Source organism: Rutidosis leptorrhynchoides, chromosome 4 (genome assembly GCF_046630445.1).
Source record: "Rutidosis leptorrhynchoides isolate AG116_Rl617_1_P2 chromosome 4, CSIRO_AGI_Rlap_v1, whole genome shotgun sequence".
NCBI lineage: Eukaryota > Viridiplantae > Streptophyta > Magnoliopsida > Asterales > Asteraceae > Rutidosis > Rutidosis leptorrhynchoides.
Window position 1 is genome coordinate 19,524,366 of NC_092336.1, and position 10,388 is coordinate 19,534,753.

The 10,388-nt window shown below is 38.8% G+C and overlaps 1 protein-coding gene across 1 annotated transcript; it reads left to right on the forward strand.

Annotated features, from left to right (window-relative positions):
• Window positions 1–1,329: 1,329 nt before the first annotated feature.
• On the forward strand, window positions 1,330–10,160 carry LOC139840460 (protein NRT1/ PTR FAMILY 5.10-like). The gene is made up of 6 exons (XM_071830725.1): window positions 1,330–1,501; window positions 1,597–1,814; window positions 3,085–3,388; window positions 7,218–7,223; window positions 8,742–8,949; window positions 9,344–10,160. Exons 1-6 carry the CDS (start codon window positions 1,330–1,332, stop codon window positions 10,158–10,160), a joined length of 1,725 nt encoding a protein of 574 aa, XP_071686826.1.
• The last annotated feature ends 228 nt before the right edge of the window (window positions 10,161–10,388 follow it).

Below are 10,388 nucleotides of genomic sequence, written 5' to 3' on the forward strand. Positions count from 1 at the left end.
ATAATAATAATAATAATAATAATAATAATAATAATAATAATAATACCAAGTTTATTTAGGACTCAATGTAATTAATGATATAAAACTAAATAAGATGTTTGTTTTTAAATTAATAAAAATTATCAAGTCTTAATGATGTGATATAATGATGTGATATAATGATGTGATATTTGTATTTCACTATATTAAATGTCTTTTGTTTACAATTTCGAATTAATAGTTTTACAATCACTTATAATAATTACGTGTTTGGTGTGATTCTGTTAGTGCATAAATGTGCGAGTTCTAATTTATTAGACGTTTACTGTGTTTATCGTATATTTGAATGTAAATGGACAATGATACTATGTGTTTGCATGGTTATTGCTTAATACATTTATCAGTTTGTTAGTTAATCAAAATACTTTGTGTTTGCATGGTTATTGCATAATACATTTATCGGTTTGTTAGCTAATCAAACATATATATGTAAATGCTCAAGTTCAACATTCATGTCTATTCGTATAGATGAGTGACACATTCGCACATATCAATTCAATTACTTATTCATGCATAAAAATGAGACCATTTGTTAAGGTTTTGTGAGTCGTTTTGACGGTGTGGGTGAGATATTTTTGATGGGGTTGAATTTTAGAAATATAGTGGTGTGAGTTAAAATACGGTTAAAATAAAATTATGACTAACAATTAAATAAAAAATATAAAAATAATATACTAGAACTATTTCAAAAATCAACAAATCAAAATTACTCTGACATGTTAATTATCCCGTAGAATCTTCACATACGCCCCAATGTTGAAAAAAACGCGAGGCGGGGTCGAAACGGTAGGGACCTTAAAACGCCGCAACAGAAAAACGGGGTCGAGACGGATGTTGACCAGCGTTGACTTTTAATATTATATTTCAAACATTTTATATTATATATATTTAAAACATAAACATTTCAAATATTTAATTGTCATTAATTTGAAAATTTATGTTTGAAATGTTTATTTTTGAAATTTATTTAAAAAGTCAACGTTGGTCAACATCCGTCTCGACTCCCGTCTCGGCTGTTCTTTTACCCTATCGGCCGTTTTTTTTTACCGTGTTGGTCCTCTTCTTTGACGTTGTTGACCTTTTTGTAAGTTTTGATTGTTATTTGAACCGTTTCAAGGTCCCTACCGTTTCGACATTAAAATTGAATTTGACTTTTGTGCCGTCTAGAGACTAGAATCCCACTCAATAGCTCACCATGCGTAATAAATGGTATAAAAAAAGTTTTGCAAATTTAACACGCAACTAATTTGAATATTTTAACTATTTTAAATATGTATAAAGCACTGATAAATGAGCCCCAAAAGAGTAAATTCTAATTTTGACTTTGACATGGATGACAATGACACCGTTGGAAAAAAGTCTCCACCGGTCAACAAATTAGTCAACGGCGTCGTTGACTACAAAGGTCGTCCAGTCCTCCGATCCAAATCCGGTTGCTGGCGATCTGCATATTTCATCATCGGTAATTAGTGTCGCTCAATAAACGTACGTACTCAAAGTTCTACTTCCAACCAAATAATTTTATTTATGATGCATGCATGTATGTTTTGTAATCAGGTGTTGAAGTTGCGGAGAGATTTGCATATTATGGTGCTAGTGCAAGTTTGATGATTTATTTGACTAAACGGTTAAAGCAGTCAACGGTAACGGCGGCCGAGAATGTGAACGTGTGGTCCGGAACGGCGTCACTTCTTCCGTTACTTGGATCCTTCATTGCTGATGGTTTTATTGGTCGATATCGAATGATTATTTTCGCTTCTCTCCTTTATGTTATGGTAGGTTAACTATTTTCATGTTTAATTTATACTCCGTAATTTTTAATTATTAATTATTAATTTTAATTTGATCGATGAATATTATAAATAAAGTGATTATTTGTCATATATTGTTCCAATCTGATTATTTTAAGTAAAGTGATAAATCTTGTAACGATTACCTTGCACTATTGATTGAGTCAAGGTAGACTTTTGTAAAAATAAGTATTTATTTTAAACGTTATTTGGGACATAGTTGTTAAAGGAATCTCAATTTTTTATACGTGACTTGTGTCTTGATCTCAATTTCTATGTATATGTATTATGTATGTCGGAGTATTTCAGAACTTTTGTCTAAAGAGAAGTAAATAGTTAAGTTGCTGACAGACAATCAACACAAAAGCTCAATTTAAAATAAATTTTAGTCATTTTTTTTGCACTTATCTGATTTCATATGTCGTAAGAGTCGGTAAACAACTCGTAAAAGTCAAAATCATTCAAGAGTCAAGGTCCAAGTCGCCTCGTTTTTTGCTGGGACGACATAAAAACCATGATTGTGTAACTTTCTTCAAAGCACAACTAGCACTTAATGTTGAGGTGTGAAGCTTGATCGAACAAATAAAAAGTTGTTGAACAGAAAGCTCTCCGTACCGTAAGGGAGATGTGTCTCCCGGTTAGGGAGATAATATCCCATATAGAGAGGATGTGCGGTAAGATTTGCTGCCCCGCCCCACCTGGATTTGACGGGAAAAAAAATTTTACACTAAAAAATTGAAAATTTTACTAAAAAATAAGATTTTTTTTTTTAGTGTTTACCCCTGCTGAGAATGAAAAATTTAGTAAATTTTTACACCCGCCTCATCTGTACTCGGGTTCAAGTTCCGCTACTGGCTCGGTGACCAAGTTTTGGGCAATCCGATTTTTGACGTGTTTTTGTTGTTGATTTGGATACTAATCCGATATTATGTTTCACCTATATAATACCTATATAATGCAACTCTAACCTCTTGTAATTGTAATTGTGTGCACGAAAATAATAAAGAAAAATCTTCGGTTTGCAGCCGTAGACTAAACTCTTCTCCATGTTTGGAGTTGGAATATAATCACGTAAATCCTTATGTCGTTTATGCTTTATTTATTGTCTTGCTTGTGATTATTTGTTTGTTGTTGTGGTTTGTGATTGGTGATCAATCACATTACACTTAGCTAAAATTATATGTCACACTCTTTGTTATAAAGTGTACATGTGGTGCTTTTTCTATTTAACGTAGACTCTGACAATTATCAACAGGCACTTGCATTGTTGGCTTTTTCAACTTTGCTTCCTTCTGACTGTAAAAATGCCGTTGATACCTCATCGTGTTCACCTCACATCCAAGTTATCATGTTTTTCATATCTTTATATCTTATGGCGTTTGCTCAAGGCGGGCACAAGCCATGTGTTCAGGCTTTTGGTGCTGACCAGTTTGATGCAGACGATCCAGAAGAACTCAAAGCCAAAAGCTCGTTCTTCAATTGGTGGTATTTTGGATTGTGTTTCGGGTCCATAGTAGGAATCTTTGTTATTAGTATCATTCAAGAAAACCTTAGTTGGGGTCTTGGATTTGTTAGGAAGAGGAGATCGCCTGGACGTTGGGAGATATAAATTTGAGAGAAAAACAACTCTATTACTCACAAGAATAGATTTACAGAGTATTACAAAACTCTTACAAAAAAACTCTCAAACTCACACACACTCTCTAGGTTGTGATTACACTTCTCTGAGTGATTTAGGATGATTTACAATGAAAGTTTGCATCTCTATTTATAGCAAAAATTCTATGGCGGTGAATGGTGTGAACGAAGAAGGTTGGCGGAAGTTGGCGGCCGTCATCGTGTTCAAGTTTGCTACTTCCGTATGAGTTGTTCAAAGCTGGAAACGTTGAACATCTAGATGGCAGCTGGAACATAGCCATCTAGATGACGGATGGAAACCACTGGAAACCATCAATTCTCCCCCTCCAGCCGAATCCACGAACATTTCAGTTATGTCTCTGCATAACTTCAACTTTTCTCGAGTCACCACCTTTGTTAACATATCCGCAGGATTCTCCTTTGTATGGATCTTCACTAGTCTCAACAGTTGTCAATCAATTACCTCGCGTATCCAATGATAGCGAATATCAATATGTTTTGTACGGGAATGGTACATGGAGTTCTTGCTCAAATCTAGAGCACTCTGACTGTCACAATGTACCTTGTACTCCTTTTGCTTGATTCCAAATTCTTGGAGATAACGCTTTAACCACAACATTTCTTTTCCAGCTTCTGCGGCAGCAATATACTCTGCTTCAGTTGTGGATAATGCAACACACCTCTGTAGTCTTGACTGCCATGAAACAGCTCCCCCTGCAAAAGTGTAAATGAATCCTGAAGTAGATTTCCTACTATCAAGATCTCCGGCCATATCCGCATCTGTATAGCCTTCCAAGATTGGATCAGCTCCCCCGTAACAAAGACATAGATTCTTTGTACCTTTAAGATATCTGAGAATCCATTTTACTGCATCCCAATGCTCTTTCCCGGGGTTCGAGAGAAAACGATTCACCGTTCCCACTGCATGAGCAATATCGGGCCTTGTACACACCATCGCATACATCAAACTTCCAACTGCTGAGGAATATGGTACTGACGACATCTCCCCGATCTCTTCCTTGGATGAGGGACAAGAACTCTTGCTTAACTTGAAATGGTTAGCTAATGGAATGCTAACAGGTTTGGCATTGTTCATATTGAAACGTGAAAGCACTCGTTCAATATACTTCTCCTGAGATAGCCATAACCTTTTATTCTTCCTATCTCGGGTTATCTGCATTCCCAAAATCTGTTGAGCCTGTCCTAAGTCTTTCATGTCAAAAGACTTAGAGAGTTCCTTCTTCAGCTGGTTGATCTTCGTTACGTCTTTTCCTACGATCAAAATATCGTCTACATAAAGTAGAAGAGCAACGAAATCTCCTTCAGAAAACTTCTGAATGTAGACACACTCATCTGCTACAGTTTTCTTGTACCCGTGACTCACCATGCACGAGTCAAACTTCTTGTACCACTGCCTAGGTGCCTGCTTTAAACCGTACAAACTTTTCTTCAGCTTGCATACGAGGTTATCTCCTGAAACCTCAAAACCTTCTGGCTGCTCCATGTAAATTTCTTCATGTAAATCTCCATGAAGAAAAGCTGTCTTTACATCCATCTGTTCAAGCTCCAAGTTCATACTTGCGACCAATCCAAGTATGACTCTAATTGAAGTCATCTTGACTACTGGTGAAAATATCTCGTCAAAATCAATCCCTTTCTTCTGTTGGAATCCTTTGACTACAAGTCGTGCTTTGTATTTCACCACTTTTCCACTACCATCCTTTTTCAGCTTGAACACCCATTTATTTTTTCAGTGCCTTCTTCCCGCGTGGAAGTTCTACAATCTCATAAGTTTGATTTTTCTGCAGAGAATCCATCTCATCCTCCATTGCGAGCAACCATTTTTCTTTATCCTTATGAGTTACTGCTTCATGAAAACTCTCCGGTTCTCCATCTTCAGTAAGTAGAAGGTACTCGGATTCTGGATATCTACTCGATGGAATCCGATCTCGTTCAGATCTACGAACTTCTAGAACATTCTGAGGAGATCCACCATCATCTTGACCTTGTGATGGTGCTGGAACGTCTGGCAGATGGGGTTGTGGCTCCCCCTGCTCAGCACCGTCATTTTCCTCATTATCTTCTACTTCTGGCATTTCTTCTTGCACTAAAAATTCATTTCTCATGAATGATTCCGTTGTTGCCTCTGGCACCTGAGCAGCAACATTTGACTTCTGAGATATTGTGGCTTTTTCAATATCTTCTATTGTCTGGCTTTCATGGAACACCACGTCCCTACTTCTGATCACCTTTTTCTCCTTTGGATCCCATAATCTGTATCCAAATTCTTCATCTCCATAGTCTATGAATATGCATCGAGTGGTCCTTCCATCCAGCTTCTGCCTGAGCTCCTTGGATACATGTGCGTACGCCAAACATCCAAATACTCTTAAGTGAGAGTATGATGGATCCTTTCCAGACCAAAGTTTCTCCGGAACTTCAAAATTCAGTGGTACTGATGGAGATCGGTTGATTAAATAACAAGCGGCTCTGACTGCTTCTCCCCAGAATGGCTTTGGCAGCTTAGCCATACTGAGCATGCTCCGAACACGTTCCATGATTGTTCGGTTCATTCTTTCTGCTATACCATTATGTTGAGGGGTACGTGGGACCGTCTTCTCATGTCGGATGCCATTTGATCTGCAATAGGCATCGAACTGCCTGGAAGAGTATTCACCGCCGTTGTCGGATCGAAGACACTTTAACTTCTTTCCTGTCTCACGTTCTACCATGACATGGAACTGTTTGAAGTAATCGAACACCTGGTCCTTCGTCCGTAAGAAATATACCCACACCTTTCGAGAAGTATCATCGATAAACGTCAGAAAGTATCGATTGCCGCCAATTGATTCAACCTCCAAGGGACCGCAAACATCAGAGTGTACCAGACTGAGTAACTCTGATTTTTTCGTTGAAGAGGAATTAAACGAGACTCTATGCTGCTTACCAAACAGGCAATGATTGCAAGGATCTAGTGCAGCATCCTTGTCTACATTGATAAGCTCCTTCTTTATTAGGGTAGACAACCCTTTCTCACTCATGTGACCGAGTCTCTGGTGCCATAAATTTTGTGAAGCCTCCTTTTCTGCAACATTAATACTGTCTGTGCAGATCTTCACATGAGTCTTGTAAAGTGTGCCACAAATGTGTCCCCGAGCGAATATCATAGCGCCTCTTGACAATTTCCATGTGCCTCTATTGAAATGACTATCATAGCCCTGTTTATCGAGAGCTACTCCGGAAAGTAAATTCAGCCGAAGATCTGGCACATGGCGGACATCCTTCAAAGTGATTGTGCTCCTGGAACTTGTGTTTATCTTGACATCACCAATTCCGACAATCTCAGCGGAACTGGAATTTCCCATCTTCACAGCTCCAAAGTCTCCAGCTTTGTATGTTGTGAAGTATTCCTTGTATGGAGTCACGTGGTAGGAAGCTGCAGTATCTACCACCCATTCTGTGTCTTCTCGTGAGACGTGAAGGCATGTCTCATCATGGGTTGAACAATAAGCTACATCACCTGTGATAGCAACTAATGTTTCTCCACCCTTATTCTTCGGCTGTGAACTGCTTTGACCTTGTTCCTCTTTTAATCTATAGCAGTTCTTCTTCATATGTCCCTCTAATCCACAATGATGACATTTATATGTTGGTTTTCTGCCATCAGCTGACCTGCCCCTGCTCTTACTTCTGCCTCTCCATTTATTTTTGCTACTCATTCACTGTCTCCCCCGATTCTCTGTGACAAAGGCATGGGTCTGATCTGTGCCCATGTCTTTTCTCCTTGCCTCTTCACTGAATAGGGCATCCTTGACCATTGACACGGTAAGTTTGCCATTCGGGGCTGAGTTGCTGAGTGTTACTACCAGCGTTTCCCAACTATCGGGAAGGGAACTAAGTAGCAGTAGCGCCTGAACTTCATCGCCAAGCGGCATCTCTACAGACGATAACTGGTTGACCAAGTTCTGGAACTCACTGGTATGCTCGGCAACTGAAGTTCCACTTTTGAGCTTCATGTTGACTAAACGCCTCATTAGCAGGGCTTTATTCCGAGCAGACTTGGCCTGGTACATGTCCTCCAACTTTTTCCAGAGGACATATGCGTCTGTCTCTTGTGCAACATGGTGGAAGACACTATGATCAATCCATTGACGGATCTGACCAATAGTTTTTCGGTTTGATTTCTTCCACTCTTTCTCTTTGGCAGAATCAGGGTTTATACCCTTCAATTCAATAGGATCGAACAAATCCTTACAGCTGAGGAGATCTTCCATTCGAGGTTTCCACAGCGTGTAGTTTGTGGCTGTGAGCATAATCATAGCTCCGAAAGATGATGTTGACTCTTCTGTGGACATTATCACCTTACAAATAATTTTTCAACACAAACGGGGTTGAATTGTAGAAAACAGAGATCACCGTTACGTCCGGAACGGTTGAAAATGGTGGAATAGACACTTCGCGGCTTAAATTCCACTTATGGGGCAAAATTATAATTTTTATAAACTTCAGGGACCAAGAATGAAATTCTGAAAATTTCAGGGACCAAATTGTAAAATTTCAGAATTGCTACAGTACCGCTACAGTACTGCTACAGTACCGCTACGGTGCCTTGCTACAGTGTCGCCAGCTGCTACAGTGAATTGCTACAGTGATCGTCTTCTCCGGCGAAAATTCCGGCACCGGTCGTCTTCTCCGGCGAGATTCCGGCGAGTTGACCAAACTTTGGCCGAGTTTTCTGGGCTCGTTATAACTCCGTTTAAGTCACCGTTTTTTGCGTTGGACTCGGTTCGACGAGACGAATCCAATGGTACACTCAAAATTGGATTTTGAGAAAACTTCAGAAAACCCAAAACTCGACCAACGTCTCTAACCAAGCTCTTGATACCACTTGTTAGGAAGAGGGGATCGCCTGGACGTTGGGAGATATAAATTTGAGAGAAAAACAACTCTATTACTTACAAGAATAGATTTACAGAGTATTACAAAACTCTTACAAAAAAACTCTCAAACTCACACACACTCTCTAGGTTGTGATTACACTTCTCTGAGTGATTTAGGATGATTTACAATGAAAGTTTGCATCTCTATTTATAGCAAAAATTCTATGGCGGTGAATGGTGTGAACGAAGAAGGTTGGCGGAAGTTGGCGGCCGTCATCGTGTTCAAGTTTGCTACTTCCGTATGAGTTGTTCAAAGCTGGAAACGTTGAACATCTAGATGGCAGCTGGAACAGAGCCATCTAGATGACGGATGGAAACCACTGGAAACCATCAGGATTTGGGATTCCATGCATTATCATGGGGTTTGCCCTGATTATATTCTTGCTTGGAACAATGACTTACCGATTTGCAGAGAGAATTGAAGGTAAAAATGGTTTTGTGAGAATTGGCCGTGTGTTTGTTAATGCGGTAAGGAATTGGCGAACTACAAATGTAACAATATCTTCTGAAGAAGAATCTCGTCAAGGTTCTCACCAGTTCAGGTTAGAGTAAATAGAACTCCAATTTTTGAATTTCAACATGGTTTTATCGTTCCAGAATATAGTTGACGATAGGTGCAGGGCAGGTCAGGCAAGTTAGGTAACGGCAGGGGCGGACCTATGACGGGTCAACCGGGGTCGTCAATCCCCGAAGACCAAAAACTTTTTCAGTGTATTTATGTGTTAAAGTTCGATGTTTAATGTATTTATATGTTAAAGTTGATATTTTTCCCCAGTTTCTTTTTTTATTTTAAATTTTTAACATTTTGTACCAATCGAAAAAATTCCTGGCATTTTCTATAAATAATTTGTTTAGTTAACATGATTATAAAAACTAAAAACTATATAGTATATGATAATGATATAGTACTAATCTAATTGTTGTTGGAAATGGCAGGTTTCTAAATAAAGCTTTGTTATCCCATGATGGATCAAATAAAGATGGAACGTTCTGTAACATCGATGAGGTGGAAGAAGCTAAGGCCGTTATTAGACTAGTTCCGATATGGGTTAGCTGTTTAGCGTACGGAATCGTATTTGCTCAAGCTGCCACATTTTTTACTAAACAAGCAGCTACAATGGACAGGTCAATTGGATCACATTTTCATATTCCAGCAGCCGCATTACAAGGTTTCATCGGCCTCTCTATCATGATCCTTATACCCGTCTATGATACCGTCTTGGTTCCTCTTACTAGATCTATTACAAACAAACCATCTGGTATTACAATGCTTCAAAGAATCGGAACCGGCATTGTTATATCCATTATTTCAATGGTCCTTGCGGCACTCGTTGAGACAAAAAGACTCAAAACTGCTCACGAGCACGGTTTATTAGATGATCCGAGTGCTACGATTCCAATGAAGATATGGTGGTTGGTACCTCAATATCTGTTGGCTGGAGCTAGTGATGTATTTACGATTGTGGGTATGCAAGAGTTTTTTTATGGCGAAATGCCGAGTGATCTCAAGAGTGTGGGTTTAGCGCTTTATCTTAGTGTGATGGGAATCGGTAGCTTTTTGAGCAGTTTTGTCATTTCAGTTGTTCATAAAACAACAAGTAGGAATGGACAAGATGGTTGGATATCTAACAACTTGAATCGAGCTCATATAGACTATTTTTACTACCTTCTTGCTGGTATTAGCTTTGGAGCACTTTTGATCTTTATATATGCTGCTAAATCTTACATATATAATCGAGGTAGAGCCTCGTAACATTGTTATTTGGGCATAATGTTAATTAGCAGGCAGGTGGTATTGTGAAATAGTGAAAAATGTGTGTTGGATCAACTGTTGTAGGTGTTTCAGTAATAATCAAATGTACATGGCTTATACTATATGCTTTAACAAATAAAATAGCTTTACTTGAAGCTCTCATTGTGTATCCCCGCGATGGTAGCTTAAGTGGTTGGGGGACATGCAGCATAAAGCGGTGGTCATGGG